This window comes from Phalacrocorax aristotelis, chromosome 4 (assembly GCF_949628215.1).
Source record: "Phalacrocorax aristotelis chromosome 4, bGulAri2.1, whole genome shotgun sequence".
Classification (NCBI taxonomy): Eukaryota; Metazoa; Chordata; class Aves; order Suliformes; family Phalacrocoracidae; genus Phalacrocorax; species Phalacrocorax aristotelis.
The window spans coordinates 55604346-55622445 of record NC_134279.1 but is presented as its reverse complement, the minus strand read 5'-3'; the positions used below and the strand labels follow the sequence as shown (position 1 = coordinate 55622445).

The 18100-nt window shown below is 43.8% G+C and overlaps 1 protein-coding gene across 3 annotated transcripts in view; it reads left to right on the top strand.

Annotated features, from left to right (window-relative positions):
• The first annotated feature begins 10469 nt into the window (after positions 1–10469).
• Positions 10470–18100, top strand: part of GABRB1 (gamma-aminobutyric acid type A receptor subunit beta1) — a 138902-nt gene continuing 131271 nt past the window's right edge. Inside the window, exons 1-3 of one of the 3 annotated variants that reach the window (XM_075091558.1) lie at positions 10470–10624; positions 16751–16842; positions 16941–17008. In XM_075091558.1, coding sequence (XP_074947659.1) covers positions 10563–10624; positions 16751–16842; positions 16941–17008 — 222 coding nt within the window. In that variant the 5' untranslated portion in view covers positions 10470–10562. Of the gene's footprint in view, positions 10625–16272; positions 16669–16750; positions 16843–16940; positions 17009–18100 lie in introns of those variants that run through there. The other 2 variants (XM_075091561.1, XM_075091560.1) reach the window with 2 other exon arrangements.

Below are 18100 nucleotides of genomic sequence, written 5' to 3'. Positions count from 1 at the left end.
TTCTTTTCATTCCTATAATTAGGGAACAAGATTTGGTGACCCAAATAATTCCCATTATACAAGGTCCAAGGGATTCTGCATCAATTACAGTAAAATCCACTCAGAAGTGTTGCTGGTCTGTTACAGGCTGTTGGGATGGAGAGGGGATGAGAGGGGGAAAGGAAGAGAAAGGTAGCGGTGTCCCCCACTCAATAGGTATTGGCAGTAAACAGCTTGTTCTTCTGATCAAGCCTGCTGCAGGGACAATTGTTTGGGTTTGGAAATCAGTATGCAGGTCAATTTTAACGAGGATGGTGAAGTTCATTGCACAGCAGCATTATAGAGCAGGTATTGTAATTGACTCCAAGACTACAGTACTGTCGATGCTGACATAAAAAGGCTTTATTCATTACTTGCTACACTATCTTCCAGCACTGAAATGCCTGATTATCTTCAAAACTACTGTACACTTGAAATCTTCATGACTGTACTTCAGAGCTTGTTCCAGCTAAGGTGCCCTTTGCTGATTCCTTTGAAAGAGAATTAAAGCTGTGCTTGAAATCCATTTAGCTTGCTGATGCTGTTTATCTTTCAAAAAACTCTGTCTAGGCAGTCAGTTCTGCTTCCAATTTTAAAAGCCCTATTTAGGCCTCTGCAGATTACTAGTCTGCTTCCTGAGATTTTGACAGGATTGTCATCTCCTGACTGCCTTACAGGATCCTGATCTGACTGTCTTACTGGAACAACAAATGCTCTGCCGAAACCTCCCAGAGCGGGCAGCCTGCCTACGGACAGCATGTGCACTCCATGCAGTACTTAAAAGCCTGGACAATGCAGACGGTAGGATGCCACGCCAAGGTCACTTCAGCTCCCGTGATGAGGCTCTGGGAGCAGCCTGTTTAACTCCAGACACAGGTGAAAACCAGCACGCCAGCAAGAGTCCACTGCCCTGGCTGCATTAGCAACCCGATCAGGAACAACAGAAGGATGGATCAGCAGCTCTTCAGGAGTCTAATTTCACCACATCAGATAAGTTTGCCTGGGTTAATCAGCCACTTTTGATCTTCTGAAAACTGATGTAATTTGTTTTTCTGGACCAGTCTTCTGCTATAGCACGGACTATGCCACGGGGATACTTAGGACTTGCCTCCAGTAAAGATAATCTTCAGTTTTCCTGTCCTTTGCAAGAAAAAGTAATCCCTGCTTGCAGAACACTGAAGTGAGATTATCTGATCTAGGGGTACTTCAGAAAAAAAATTGCTGGCAGAAGCCAAATTCACAAAACTAAAGCAATGGCAATAGATGGTAATTGAGGTCTGGGAAGAATCCTGCCGGATAGTCACAGACGTGGAGCAAACCGCGGCTCTACAGAACTGCCACTTCTAGCAGCTGCTGCGGAAGAAAGCCAACACCACCCTGGCAGAGCAGGGACATCCTTGGGTTTAGATTGTTTTATTACCTTTGACATATGTACAGACACCTGTGTGAAATGAAATACAGAAGTCGAGTGGTATTCACCAGTAATGATCTCCCCACATGAATGAGCAGCTGAGGGAACTGGGGTTGTTTAGTCTGGAGAAGAGGAGGCTGAGGGGAGACCTTATCGCTCTCTACAGCTACCTGAAAGGAGGTTGCAGTGAGGCAGGGGTCGGTCTCTTCTGCCAAGTAACAAGCCATAGGACAAGCGGAAGCGGCCTCAAGCTGCACCAAGGGAGGTTTAGACTGGATATTAGGAAAAATTTCTTCACCAAAAGGGTTGTCAGGCACTGGAACAGGCTGTCCAGGGAAGTGGTTGAGTCTCCATCCCTGGAGGTATTTAAAAGACATGTAGATATGTTGCTTAGGGACATGGTTTAGTGGTGAACTTGGCAGTGTGAGGTTTATGGTTAGACTCGATGATCTTAAAGGTCTTTTCCAATCTAAATGATTCTATGATTCTATGTCCTGAGAAATGTTATCACTCAACCCTCTCTTAAATCCATGCCTGGAGTCATAGGGAACATGGATGCCGTAGGCCCAGGAGCTCTGCTACAAGTAGAAATCAAAGAAACCCGCTCAGTTATGCCCCTTCCAGCAATTCTAGGAACTGAGCTGGTCTGTGCATGATTCCCAGGCCTTTAGAAGAAATAATAAAATTATAATATCACAGATACCTTTGCAGTACAGGATTTCAGTAAAGGTAACATCAGGTTGAAAGACTTGTGGACATGCCATGCCAGGGCACCAGGCTTCTAAGAAGATCCTCATGTTGTTTTTCTCTAAGAAAAGGTAGACATAGTGCCCTTCTGTCACACCCTCCCTGCCCCAGGTTATATTGGTGTAGGATCCAGGTGCCATTTGGGTGCATTTACTCTCTAAAAGTGCTAAAACTAAATGAGAAATCACTTTCTATAAATCTAGAAAATGCATTCAAACACTTTTCAAATTTATCAGTGGTTAATATCTCCCTTAGATCCAGCGCTGCCTGTCACTAATTAAGTAAAATTAATATAAAAAACAGAGATTGCTGTCCTTGATATGTGAACAACTGAATCATTTGTATATTGCTGAAACTTTTACAAGACTAGGCTTAAAAGGAATATAAAACAGTTCAGAAAGACAGTAAACAGTCCTGTAAGCCAGATAAATCACTTCTGAGTACTTGCTTATATTTTTTGATATATGCATTGCCTTGGCTAGTTTCAACGTTTTTTTAAATTACATCTTAAGATATATTCTAGATTCTTTTGTAATGTATTTGTAGCAGACACATACAGAAACTCCCAGGGTGCTTCTTTGTCACCAGCAGATACATGCTGATTTTAAAAATACTGCTTGAAATGATCTTTGATCACTTCAAAGCATTTCAGGGTTATATCACCTTTCTAAAAGAACTTCATGACTCCAAGAAGGACTTAGTGGTCATGGGCTGGATTGATGGTCCCTAAAAATGTTTGCTGAATTTGGCATTTTCTCAGCTTCTCCGGTTTTTATCACCAATTCTTCCAAGATTTCTCCAGAGAAATCTCACCCATCGTGGACTATTGTAAGAAGGGGACTATTTTTGCCTGGCTCCATATGCTCAGAAAGCACTTGAATATCTTAAATAGACTTTTTTTTCCTTTTTTTTTACTGCCCCTATGCTGATGTATCCTCCTAATGATTTTTGATGAAGCAGACATTCTGGCCATGCCTCAAAGCAGTTTTATCCAAAGCTATGGATCTTCAAGTTTAGCTTGATCATTTCTTACTTCTCAAAACACACAGAGAAGCAGAAAAGTTTTTCATCACTCTTCACATGTCTACTTTATCATCAGATTAAGTGGAAAGAAAAAGAAAGTCGGCACTTTTCTTGTGGAAGGTGTTATCTAGCCTTTCCAGTTTTTTTCTGTAAACTATGGATTTCACCAACGTTACAGGTTATATAGGTAAATTGTGGGTTACATCCTTTTTCCAGCACATTTCATTATTCAGCTGATTTTGACCTGGTTTAGTCCTGGCATCAGACCTATGAAGACAGCCAAGCTTATACACAAAAGACTGGGAAAATCTTTAATGCCCAGCTATATATTGCATAATTAAAGCCTCTAACACTTAGAAAAGAGGATATAAAACTGGGGTCACTGCCAAGGACCTAAATGTTTCTTTATCTGAATAGCTAAGTCATTGATTTCTTGGACTCTTTACAGTTTCTGCCCATATTAATAGTTTCTTACAGTCTCCATCAAACGGCTTGTCTCCACATACATCCTTTTTTAAGCTCCCATTGTTTAATATCCAATCTTTGGAAAATGTATACCCCGATACCATTTTTGGTAGATGACCAAGAATAGATATTGATACCTTTTCTGTAAACTTAACTAGAGGGCCTTTCGCTCCCCTCCTTGCACCTCCTCAAGGGTGCAAGAGGTCTTTCACTCCCCTCCTCCCCTGCGTCCACACACATTAAAGAGATCATGGGAACCTACAAAAAATACATCTGTCCTGGGCTTTATCAAGACTTTGATGTGGAGCTCAGGAGAAGCCGGAACTACCTGCTCAGGGAAGAGTTTTCCCTCAGTGGGGGTGCCAGGATACTGTGGGCCTTGATTACACCTCATTGTTTAAGGAGTCTTGATTTGGGGTCTGAAGGTTGCAATTTAAGTTCTGCTCTGAGAGTAGTAAGATAGATGCTTAAGTTCTTCCTGGCTCTTCTTCCAGTCCAGCCTTTCTTCCCTGCTGTAGTTCTGATAGTTTTCTTTCCAGCTTCTTATTTCAGTATCTGATCATGAAGTCGTTACTTCCAGTTTTAAAAGGATCCCATTGCATTCATTGTAGCAAAGATGTTACCAGACGCACTTCCTTCTCTCAAGAACTTACAGGCTAGAAAGATAAGACTAAGGACTGGACACAAGAAAGTGCTATTATTTCTGTTTTCCTGGGAACTGAGATGCAAAAAGCAAAAGTAGCAACCCAATACCATAACATCATGCAAGAAATCTGCAGCAGAACAGGAGCTTAATTCCAGCCTGCTGTGCCCAGGTCAGTTCTCTAATCACCACCTCAGCTGTCCTTTCAAAGTACAGCATAAGCAATGTGTAAAACTGAACCTTCTGCTGGCCCAGGTTTGCTTCATTTCCATGGCTAGAACTCCTATGAAACTGCAGGAACTGATGCTGACATGCATTTAGCCATGCATTTTTTCCTCTGACATATGGTATTTACAAGATTGTTACACAGTACCATGGTTATTTTAACACACATGTCTTAGATTGCTTGGAATAAGGCTAGAAAATCCGTTGAGAACCAAATATATATCTACATGCACGTATATATATATATTGCTGTTACTGATTGCAGTGGGATTTATGTGGATTCTTCTAGTGATTGACACATGGACGTTTAAGGAAGTAACTGTGAGCTTTGTATTTAAGGGGACCTCTACTCTACACACTGCAATGGAAACATGTTTGTGGAAGCACTCACTGCAAGAATTGCCAATTTCAGGCAAGAAAGCATTACAGAATTCCTGTGCCTCCACATCTCATTCCTCATCTAGCCCTACTGCTTCCCCAGCACACACACTCTCATAATCAGGCACATCACTGACCCACATTACATCTGCGGCAGGAGCCTAGAGATGCAGGGGCGATCGGGGCAGGTCACAGTCACCTGCTCAGTGGAGAGTGGGGAATAAAGCAGATCTCCTGATTTCTGTCTCTAAAATGGACATCCCCAGAAAATATGCGAAGAAGATCTCTTCATGCAGAGGGAATAGAGATTTTTCTAAAACCATTACAATGCTGACAGTTTCATCAAGGTGAAGGCAGCCAGGGCTGTGAGGAGGAATCTCAGAAGCCACTGCCCTGTACCCTGCCTTCCCCTGTCAGGGCTTCCAAGCTTAATGCAAAGTGTGTCAAAATTTTTGGTTGCCCCGAGCAACAGCAGCAAACCTTCAGCAGCTTTCAGAGGCAGCAGGCAGGGCAGAGAGAGGGACAGGGGGCAGGGGGCTGAGGCAGGGGCAGCTTATGGGGGCTGCTGTGGCTCAGAAGATGAGAGGAGGAAAGCTGGGTGTTCCCACTTGTGGTCTCCATCAAGTTCCTGCTTTCAGGCAGAGCCTCCACACTACACCACCTAGTTTTAAGACAGCTGCATCTCACTGCTGGCCCCTGCTCCCAGAGGGAATGAGAAAGCAGAAGCACCAACAAACTGCCTCCCTGGAAGGCTTTGTGTTCCCAGTCATTACACATCTATTAATCCCAGAAGTATATGAGCAGATGGCTCATGGACAGATGCCTGGGGAATGAGTTAGATGTGCCATGGGAGCCATAGGTCTGCCTCCTGACTCACACTGAAGCCATTGGTGTCAGCTCTAGTGATTTTCTCCCTGCCTTCGTGGTGCTTGGCTTTCCCAGGTCTCTCCTAAGGCAGGAGGAGCCTTCTTTTTCTTTAAAAAAGAGAGCAGGAGAGTTGCAGTCTCTGTACAATGGGGGAGAAAAACCTGAAAATCCGACTTAGATTTTTCACATGGTACTGCATAAAGAACCCAAAATCCTGCAGGCAAATAAGTAAAACTGAGACTTCTGAATCTCATGACTCCTGTGGGGCTGACTTCTGATTCTCAAGTCTGGGGCTAGCAGTACTGATGAGGCACTGTTTATGCAGCTCTTCCCTCATGTTGACCTGCCGGGGGGGTTGGTGAGACATGCTCAGCACCACCTCTGCAGTGACAATGATGTTCAGTAAAGAAGAGGCATTTTGCTTTGGTTTGGTTCACTTCCCACCACTGCTCTCTCTGCTGATGTGAAGCACACACATTAACAGAAAGACCTTCCTTTCTACCTTGGAAGAGATACATCCTTTGTCATGACATTTTAAGAAATGTTATCGCTCCAGAAGGAGCAAGGCATACAGTCACCTAAAGGTGTTCTGCACCTACCTTCTTACAAGGATAGCTTGTATAGTTGTACACCAACTATAGTCAAAACCTTCATTATAATGATAACATCTCTGTACTAAATAATATCAGCATTCATCTGTTAGGTAGAAAATATTCCCTTTAAAATGTTTTAGTATAAAAACAAACAAGGATTTTTTATGCAAATAGAGCTGCCAAGCAGACATTTGCAGTGGCCCAGGGTCTGTAAACAGCTGAGCAAACTGGCATTTAGATCTGTATTTTTAAGATCTGCTTGCAAAGGCAGAATTTGCCATTGTGGTAGCACACTTAATCTACAGAACACACACAACCAGTCTGCTCTTCATTACCATCTGGTGGTTGTTGCATGGAGTGGCATTACTCACATCTCAAAAAGTTCCTGAGGGGAATTTTCATCACCAAAAAGGAAAGGGTGCTGTAGCAGTAGTGGGCAGCACAAGGGGGCTGGTTTAGTCTTACAGGCATTGGTACAGAGGCACCAGGCCCAGAAAACACTGACAAAATGAGCGGGTGGAAAAAAGAAAATTAAGAAGCATCTGGTGGTACTTCAGCATTTCATCAAGTAATTTAAGGCGTACCTGAATATCATTTGCAAAGAGCTGAGAGCTGCTTGGGAAGCATAGTGCACTGTTCCCTCCCACTGGCAGCAATGGCAGCTGAGACAATTCTGCAAGATAAGGTATCTTGTTAACCACTTTTAATAACTAATTCCCAGATCTCCTTCGCTACTTACTCAGAGAGATATCTTACAAGTGGTATCCTAACCATTATGTTAGGCATTATGTCCTTTTGTGGTGAGCATGAGGGAGATAATCCTGTTCTATAGCTATGGATGCATTTCATAGTCTATGCTCTCATGCTAAAGATAGAAGCCAGCATCATTAAATATAATGAAGCTGTCCTTACTCCACACACATTTAGATGCCTCCTCCTGTGGACAAAAAATGGTTTAGGTTAGGATACCTGAGCAGCTGGGAAGAACAGCAGCTGCCTCTGCTCCCATGCCTCTGAGGATGGTGCCTGTGTTTGGTACATAGTACTACTACTTTTCCCCTACACCACTGTACAGTCTCTTCCACTTTGCACCCAATGTTTTCATCAATGGGAAACTGTGCAGTGTGATTCACCTTGGAAGGGACTTTTGGAAGTCATTGGTCCGTTCTCCTGCTTAAAGCACAGCTAGCCTCAAAGTTAGATCAGGTAGCCCAGGGCCTCTAAACAGATCCTCACCCTTTTCAATCTTCTTGAAGTTTTTCTTATCCTTGGAGTATTTCTTATGAAGGAAGGGTAGTCTGCTCTTATAATGAGTGAAAGAAGTACAATAATTAATGAAGTACAATATCCTTTTGCTTTTACCTAAGTGTGTGGATCAACAGATAATTGATATCCTGTGACAAGTCCACTTAAGTATTTTGCAACAGTAGAAATATAACCTCTTGCCCACAGTCACACAGGATGCTAGTCTGAATATGCCATGGGGCTGATCCAGTGCAGCTGCAGCATCTCTTGTCTAGATTGTGTTATAATAAGATAGATATATAATAATATAGATAGTGCTCTAATTGCACTAGACTGAATTTTTCAAGAATAGCATGAAATGAAATAAAATCAATTCATTATTGCAATTGTAAAATTCACAAAGTATAATACACTTAAAACCAGAAATAGTTTTATGGCTCAGTTGCTTTTTACCTTTAAAGAAGGTGCACTCTTCAGTTCCCTTCCCAGCCCTGCCACTGATTTCTGTGACCTTGGATAAGTCATTTAGGCCAAATCTTCTGAACAAGTGTAGTGAATACTAAGTCCATGAACATATATTAAGGCTTTTATAAGTAAGAGTGACCCAGATCTTGCGGAGGCCAAATAACCAAATCTGCATTTAAAATTGTGATCCCCAGACCTCCATGTCTGAATTTCCTGTTCTGTAAATTTTAGAGGAGACTTACATATGTTGCAGGGATATTTGAAGGTATTAATTAGTTCAAATGCAGAGTGGCTTAGAAATGTAAAGTATATAAATACTTTACATTATTATCAAATAGGTCAGTATTTAACCAATACTCATGTCCTTGCTAGTTTAGACATTGTGTCAACTTTGTGTCCCATTTTGGATGTTTAATACATAATCAGCTTTCCAAATATTTCTGTGTTGGACACAGGCATCAGAGTACATGAGATTAACACTACCTGAGAAATAAACACTCCTTAAGCCAACACACTATCTATGTGAACAGGCCTCCACAGTTACCTCCCAGACCTCTTAGCCCACTTAGACATGAGAATGGAAGGGCTTCCACTGCTGATGGTGAGAATGAGTGGGTGGAAGACCCAGAGGACAAAAGGAAGCTGAATATTTTACAGAGACAAATACACAATTCTGGGAAGCAGACTACACAAGACGAATGGTTTTAACAGGATGGATGAGATTTGCACTCACAAGCACTCTCTCTTATCTCATGGAAAGCTGTCTGTGTATTTCCCCTTCCCTGTCTTATTACTCCAGAGCAATGCACGCTCTTTTCCCTGCTGTATAGTTCAGCTCACAGTCCAAAAAGATGAAGTACAAATCTACCCTGACTTATGTATGATTTAGACACCAGGGTCATTTAGGTCCTGTTCCAAAACACACTGAAGTAAACTAAAAACCTGCCACTCACCCTGGGGATTCTGGATCAGAACCAGAAAGCATTTTTCACTCTGAGTTCCTGATTTATCATGGTGTTGGGGTTTTCTCTATATGTATAATACTTCATTTTCTTACAGCTTCACTGTTGTTGCTCTTACCCTGTTACACAAATATTCTAATTCCTCAGTTCCCCATCTGACAGACAGGCAGGTGATATTTTGCCTTCATCAAAGGGGGAATGGACAGGAATTTGACTTGACTGCCACTTCTGTGGCCAGCCCCTCAGATTGGTCAAAACCAGAGACAATACTGAAACAGATTTTGCAGATTTTCTGAAATGAAAACCTTGATAATGTCCAGGAGCTGAAGTAAAATTTAAGTCTCAATGTGCTAGGTGAAGGGAGAGAAACTCTCTGAACCAAAGAGCAAGTCACTTAAGGAGACGCTTGGCATGACAAAGAGCAACACAACAGAGAGGTTAAGAATAGGAGAAGTTAACTCATGGGAAGGATCCAAAAATCATCCCTTACAGTAGGAAGGGATGAGAGGGAAATGCTTCCAAATCACAAAATTAAGTCTATTATTGATATTTCTTCTTTTGGCCTCTTCTGCCCATGAAACTAAGTCTTCTTTCAACCTCTTTCACTTCTTCCTAGAGATGGTATTAGAAAACATCTGAAGCTAATATTGCTGTCATCACACAAATGCTTGCCGTTGCTCAGAGGAACAAGGGGATGCTCGCCAGCCCCTTATCTCACCCTTTACTGCTTCCTGAGCATTCAAGTTCTGGTGATTGCTCTAAAAGAGGGGTCAGGATGTTTTTGCCCTCTGAGGTGGATTTGAAGGCAGCCACAAACAGTTCAGTTTTTTTCCAAAATGCATGAACAGTAAATAAACCAATAACTCCAGCTGTTCAGCCGTCCCTCCTGTGGGCCTCTTCTCAGAGCAGTTATCCCTGAGAGGGCCTCTGTGCCCCTGCACCCGACACTGCTATGGAAAGAGATATCAAGAGGGGCTGCACAGCTAGTAACATCCTAGTTTTGTGGTCTAGCTGAGGAACCTCTACCGCAAATCTTTGCCAGCCCTCTTTCTTTTTGTTCAATTTCTTTTTTTTCTTCTAGTTCTTATCTTTGCACTTATTTTAGCCTTTATTTTAGGCTCTTTTTCAACTAGCTAAAAACAGCACAAATGACAGGGCGTAATCTATTTCTCAGTTTATGGACCGCTTCCAGTGACTGCTGCCAGCCCACACGACATATATAAATCATGGATTTTAGACCTGCACCCCTGCATCAGTTAAAGAGCTAAGTAATATTACTTGTTGTCTTACACCTCCCTGTTGACAAAGTGACTCCCAGCTGAAGAGATTCACATGTGCTCCTTATTTCAGCAAGCAAGAAGCATCTATCTCACTCATCAAATGTGCCTCTGAGACAAGAAAGGAGTGTGCAAGCAGCTGTTGTGTAGGACTATTACATTTGTTAAAATCATGCCCACTTTGTTTTCTCCCAGCGTAGGTATGACTATACATGGCGATACATATCTAATGCTGTCACTTTCATGGCTGTAAGTCTACTCAACAGAATTCCAGCGGAATTTGCCATCAGTGATGAAATCAGCCTGTAAGTTTTCAGTCTGGCAGTTTTTATCGTTATATTTTGCTGTTTTTCTAATACTCACTTTTAAACGTGAGAGGTGGAATATTTTGTAAACGTATTCTTGAAATATAATGCAAATTTTCATTCTTGTCATCTTTGTCCTTGGAGGCAGCAGACAATCTTAGTAATGAGTGGAAATACAAAATGCCAACCTTTCATGAGGTGGGTGCAATGGCAAGAGGATAGAGAATAGTTTCTATTTGTGGTGACCGTTCTTGGCTCTGTTCTAGCTTTTACTCTTTGGGGTCTTAGCATATACAAGTGCAACCTCTTAAAAAAACAAGTGTTACACAATCTCAGCTAAAATGTCTTGTTTGTTTTGTTACTGAAGTTGGCTGTTTTAAGGAGTATGTAATGTGGAGGCTAGGTCTCCAATACACTAAGGACACTTTCAGGTAGATCTAATTCTAAAACTCGAAGCACTGGCCAGTGGAAAAGGCCAGTGTTCAGCCCCAGTTTTCATCCCAAATCAGACTGAAGTGAAAAAAAAAACAACAAACCCAACAACCCAAAGCCTTTAATGCAAAACTAGCTTTAAGGAAAAACTAGTCAGGACCTTCAACCTCCGCAGCAGTGTAGCACAGCAAGTGAGCAGGGGCTGATGGAGATAACAAAGGAACTGGTACAGTTTCCATGGAAGAACTGCAAACCATAAGCAGAGGCAGACAGCAATGTTACCACCCTTTAGAGTAACAAGATCACAAAATACTTGAAATTAGAAGGGGATCTTCTCTAGCCTACTTCCTGCTCAACTTCAGACCCAAGTTTAGCTTCTGCTCTGAGCCATATTAACCTCAAAGACAGATCAGGTTGCTTAGGGCTTTGAAAGGACTGTCTTTTAATTCTAAATTTCTTGAGAGTAAATAATTCAGAAATCTATCTTTTCTCAAAGAAAAGTTCATTTTGATTAAGTATTTTCTTTCTTCTTCCTGATGAAGGAATGCTTTGATCAACACGCTTATGTGAAAATATCCCCAGAGAAGTTGCTTGTGTGACTGAATTCAGCCATTCTGTCTCTTTATTGCTAGAAGCAAACAAGCTAGGCTCTTATTTACATGACTCACAGATTCATAAGTGTACATAGCGAGCACATCGCATCACTGAAATGGGACAAAGAGACACATTGCATTCTAGTGGCTCAGTGTGGTAAAATACTTGTGAGTATGAGAGTATTACTCGTATTTCTCTACTCACTACTTTTAAAAGTACTTATTTAACCTGACAGTTTAAATAGGGTTTTGCAGTGAGCTTCTTCAGAAAACAATGAAAAGGCAAAGCTGGAGAAAATGAACTCCATTTATCAGGAAAAATAATTTCTGGGCCATTCCAGTAACAGTGTTTCATTTGTCACACCAGAAAAACCCTCATACAAATAAAGGCAGGGCCAGGCCCAAAAAGCAGAGAAGCAAAGGTCTCAATCCTACAAATATATATGCAACTTGCCATAGTATGCGTCAGTTTGTTAAAATCAAGTGAGCTGCTTGCCATGGAAAGGTATACGTGTGCTCAATTTCTGCAGGATAATACATCAGGTTTTAACTCTTTCTATTCTGCTTCTCACATCTCACCAGCACTGACAAACCTCAGTTGTCAGAACTGCATAAATGGAAGTACCCGAAACACCTTTTAACAGGAATCATAACAATATCACACTTCATATTTCTCTGTTCTTTAAATATCTCCTTAAAACCAGCCTCTGCAGCACTGTCTATGACTGCCTTCCTTTTTTCAGCAACACTTAAGACTACAGGCTACTTGTTGTTAATATGCCCACCGAGGCCATTAAACTATGCAAATGCATATGGAGTAACTGCTGCCTTCACCTTCTTTATGTCTGTCCCAACACTTGTTGAATGTCTTCCTAACTTGTCCTGGATGGTTTGTTCAGGATTGCCTTTTTTGCTAATCTCTGTAGCATCTGGCACAAAAACTTTAATCTTCAGCCTCTACTACTTCTCTTGAGCTAGCATCAGGAGAGGGAGCTTGTGAGTCCCCCACGCCTGGGATGAAGGACTCTTAAAGTCAGCAGAGTTGTTTCCCACAGGTAGTGAGGAGGGGGGCAAAGAAAATGTACTGCCAGGGGGGTTTCTGTCATTAGGCGTGCATTGCTGGACTCAGGTGCCTCAAGAGGAAGCAAGTTCTGTAATGTTAAGACCGGATGTTGGATGAGTGGTGTAGGCACAAGGCTGGGAGATCTAAAACAGGATTTCAGATGAGTGTTACAGATGTTTATCTGACATAATTAAAGACTCACAAAATTATTCTGCCTGTAGATATTATAGGACAAAAAGAATCCTATAGCTCTTATATATTCTCTTCTTACTGTGATTGTTAAAGGTGACTAACTTCAATTCACAGTTTTAATATTTACTGTTCTTTAAAAGCACTGTCCTAAGTGTTTTGCAGGCTCTTAAAAGAAGATCTTAATTGACCTTTACAGCATATTAGAAGAGGGATAAAAATGGGGCACAAAGAGGGCATGAGTTTTGAGCTGTACCTTTTTCATTCCCTGAGGGAAGGACGGGGGTGTGGAGGCTTACTGAGGGATCCGAAGGAAAGGGAGATGGCTGGGAGGGCGAGGTGCTCTCCTCAGTGTGGGGCAGCATCCCACCATCTACAGATCCCAGAACAAAGCACAAGTTCAGCCTGTCATTCTGCAGCTCTTCTCAATGGCTCGTGCAGCTTTCCCACTGCACTGAAATCCCCAAAGCACACTAACAGTATTTCCAGCTTGCCATTTTCTGCCATCGGGAAGGCTGCTCACAAGCAGAATTTAACTCAAGGGATTGCTGTAGGTATAAAATGACAACAGCATTATCACTAAGCAGATGAAATATGTAACCTATTTCATTCCCTGCCTCTTTTCTCTAAGTATAAATATTAACAGGATTTGTTTCTTACCTGCAAATATAGTCATTTCAGAGTTCCTAGGTTTCATTTCATAGTTTTCAAACCCAACCATTTAGCTTAATTTTTACAAAATTGAAAGTTTGGTCTAAAATTTTGAATATACCTTATCAGTATAGTTACTGCAAAATGTCACCTGCTCAGTGCCAAGTAAGAAAAAACATATATCCATCCTAATTCTCATTTTTCTTTTACCTGTGGTGTACGCAGTCTGACAAGCCACCCAGCCAAGCAACCAGCAGAGCACAGATGTCTGACAATGAATAATCCAGAGATCCTGAGCTCAGTTTCCCGTTCTGTTTTCTGTGCACACTGCTCCATTGTAATGCAGTTTTCTTAATTAATGATGCCGCTTTCACACTTAACACCAGTCCTGCTTCCGGCCTGTGGCTGGTGTACCTGTTCCCACAATACTTCTCCCCACTGACTGGAAAACTGCAAGTCCCGTCGGACACTTGAGATTATGAGTATCCTGGGTCTGCAAGTCCCTATTTCCAATTACTCAAACCAGTCAGTATTACAAGTGTTAGCATTTTCCTGCATCACCTCCTCATACAAACTGCCCAGTGTGAGGCACACAGCTCCCCTTCTCTGTTTTGAGCAGAATCACAAAGACACACCTTCCCCTTTCCTACATTTTAGAAGGCATGAAGTATCGCTAAAGATTGCATAGTCACCAGTTTCACAATTTTTTTTTCCTCTTTTCATTGAAAGTTGTGGTCTTCCTTTCTACAGAACTTATCCAGTGGGAAACAGGAAAAAAAAATCCCATTTTTTCAGTGATCTTGCATTCTTTTTAATTAGCCAACATTGTCTGAGCAGGACATTATCTATGTACTGTGTGCACTTTCTGATTCCAAATGAAAATGAGCATTGCAAAAATGATCTTTAATAAACTGGAGGCATGTAAGAAAAAAGGTTCCCTCCTGAAAGTTTATGCATAATGAAGGTGGAAAATGAACATGCAACTGGCCCAGGATGGTTTTGTGAATCACACTTTGTGATTATATTATTTGTCTTGCTTCTAGTAAGCATTCGACATGCCTCAGAGTATTAAAGTCATGCCTACCATGTGAGAACTAGTGAATTTCAATTGTTTTTGTCTACTAGTGCTTATATATGCCTAATCAAGATTAAACTATTCCCAGCCCCAAAGGTCTGCCTTCATTAACACAGCCCAGAAAATATTTTTTAAAAATCTTATTTACAAGATGTATGTCTATCTCACGGACCCTATAAATACTAAACCCAGTGTAGAAATGAGTGGGAAAGGAATTTGGTCCTATCGTTAGCAATGGTTTAAAGAAAAGAGATTATTGAACAACAAATATGAGAAAATAATCATAAGAAAAGACAAGAGCAGAAATTTAAGCCACCACAGAAGTCTGTTTTTCTTTAAAAATATTGCAAACTAGTGGCAAAAGTCTCTAGATTAACCTGCTAGGTTTTTAGCCACTAGGCAGCCTGATTTCCAAAGTGCAAACCAGCACATCTAATTATGTGCCTACTTCTATGGGTGGGGATTTTTTTTTAAAAGTGCTATATCCAAGCCGCACCAATTATAGCTGAACACTACTAAAAGGAACTAATTTTAAAAGCTCTTTCCAAAGAGCAGTGCTAAAGTACGATCGAGTTGAGCTGGGAGAGTACATTTGCCAGCAACTAAGGACTAAAATAGGAGGAAAAGAAATGTTCGGTATAAAAGTCCCCAAAGCCAATTGGAAATATTTATTATACTGTTTCAAACCATCAATAAAAGTAGCTGTGAGGGTGAAGGACTCCTGTGGTAATCTCTCAGGAAGTGTGGTATGCTCCTTCTCCAAGAGTGACAGATTTGCATAGAAATAGGCACTGTTAAAATATTCAGAATTATCACAAGAATTTGTGTCACAAACTATTTATTTCAATATTCCTGCATTTTTCAAATATCGTGGCATATATGAACCACGAAACCGTCACCAAAAGTCCAACTTTTCTCAGAAGTAAGACACTGTAGGAGCTTCAGAAACATCAAACGCATATCCCAAGGTCAGTGCACAGGATTGTACAGAGCACAGATGAGGTGGGTTGAATTTGAAAGGGATAAATGTTATCTCTGCTGAGCTCCTGGGCAGGGAAACAGAGCGGCACCGGCAAAGTCAGAAGCTGTTCACAGGGCTCCGATTAGCCAGTGTGTAATATTGCTCGTAAGAGGTCAGGCTACACTAGAGCATCAGTTCATAGACTCTCTTAAAAACAAAATCCCTTCTAAGTGCAAGAGCAGTTACTTTGGTTGAAAAACAGCGACTAAAAGTCTGTTGCGATCTCCTACATATGCCAGCGTGGCTGCTTCTGTGGGACAGCCCCAGCCACAAACGGGCCCGACCACCTGCGCAATGGATGGACGCAGCTGAGCCTTCACAGCCGGACAAAGAATTATTTGCACTAAAACGTGCGATTTCTTTTGAATTTGCCAATTCCCTTTTACATTATCATTAACATCAGAGCCCGTCATGAATTTTCACAAAGAAGCGCCCTCGACGATTCGTTTTATCTTGACGGGGAAAAATTCATGGTGTGAATTTTGGGGCTGTCCTGTGCAGGGACGGGAGTTGAACTCGATGACCCTTGCGGGTCCCTTCGAGCTCTGGACACTCTACGGTTCCATGAAGCTGGCGCCCCAGCGTGGGGGGCGGCGCCCGGCCGCGGCAGCCCCTCACGGCAGCCCGGGGACGCTGGCTTCCCAGCCGCCCGGCCAGCTTGCCTTCGCCGCCGGCACCTGTTGCCGCGCCACCTCCCTCAGCCCCTCGGCAGCGGGGAGGGGCCGGTCCGGTCCGGTCCGATCCAGTCGGGCCGAGCCGGGTCGGGCCGGGCCGGGCCGGCTCCAGGGGGCCGCGGCGGTCAGAGGCGCTCCCCGGGGGCCGCGGCGCCCCGCTCGGCGCATGCGCCGTGCTGTCGGGAATTGTTGCTCCGCTCCGCACCAAGTTGCAGTCCGCCGCTCTTCCCGCGCGAGGCGGCGGCGCGGCCGGGGCCGGGATGGGGGGGACGGCGGCGGCGAGGCGGGACGGCCCGCGGGCCCTGTCGCTGCCGCTGGTGCTGGCCGTGGCGTGCGCGGCGCGCAGGTGAGCGCCCCCGGGCCGCGGAGGGGTGCGGGCGTGGGGCCGCCCGGCCGCCTCCCTAACCCGCCTGTGCTCCTTCCCGCAGCGCCGACGGGCCCAGCAACATGTCCTACGTGAAGGAGACGGTGGACAGGCTGCTGCAGGGCTACGACATCCGCCTCCGGCCCGACTTCGGAGGTGAGGAGCCCCCCCGACCCGCGCCCCAGCCCCCCGGGCGCCCCCCCACCCCCCGCGCCGGCTAACGCCGCCTCCCGCTCCCCCCCCACCCCCCGCAGGTCCGCCCGTGGATGTGGGCATGCGGATAGAGATCGCCAGCATCGACGTGGTCTCAGAAGTCAACATGGTGAGTGACCCCCCCGGGGCGGGCCGGGTCTGAGGGCGCTGCCGCCGGCTCCCCCCGCCGCGCCCGGCCGGAGCGGGGCCGCCCCCCGCCCCACGGCGTCGCCTGTCGGCCGCGCAGCGCCCCGCAGCTCGGCGGGAGCGGGGGCGAGCTCGGCCCCGCCGGCAGCACAAGCTCCGCGGGGGGACGGGCTGTAACCTGCCGGGCACCCGCCGGCGGGGGTGGGGGGGCACCTCCCGAGCAAGTGCTGTAAAATAGCGAGCGCATCGCCGTTGCTAGGAAAAGTTACTGGCGTTGTTGAGAGAGATGTTTGCATGCCCGAACTGGAGCTCCAGAAGCGCTCCCTGCCACGATCAAAACACCTGCTGCGGGTTTGAGGTTCTGGGTTCTGCCTGCGCCGGTTTGCCCTTTGCGTGATCAGCAGCTGCCGACAGAAACGTTGGAGTTTCTTGAGCTGTAGCAGCAGATGGGCAGGTGTGCGTTTTTTCATGTAAAACTATTCAAAGAGTTAGACGCTTCGCTTTGCAAGCTAGTGGCGTTGAGTAAAAGGTGCAAAAAAGTAAAAGTTGCTTCTAGAAAATGCTTTCTTGTAGAAGGTAAAAAAAAAAAACCATATTGCAGATCAAGTACGTGAGGATGTTGCCTATCCAGCTATCAAAATCAGAAAAGTCTCTTAGCTACAGGTGTGAAACATACTGCGTTTGATTTCCGTTCTGCTGCTGGAAGGAATGCTAATAGACATGTAGGCTTAAAAAGCAAAAATGAGTTTGTATAGCGCTTGCTTCGTTTGACAGCCTCTTCCCAGAAGAAAAAGGAAAATCAGTTACAAGTTTGAACATGTTACAACATCATGTTGAATTAGTATGCACCGTGGGCATTTCATTCTCCCGCTCTTTTCTTATGTTTGGTCTCTCATGAAAATCTAAGATGTTTTCTTTCCATAGGGGAACATCTATTTAGTTAAAAGAAGCTAGAAACCTTACATTTCCATCCTGATTAGCAGTTTACTTCACTCAAAAAAGGTGATATTTGCCCATGCAAAGTAATTTACCCAAGAGTGGGGATTTTTTCCTTGGTATATTAGTTCATAGTTGT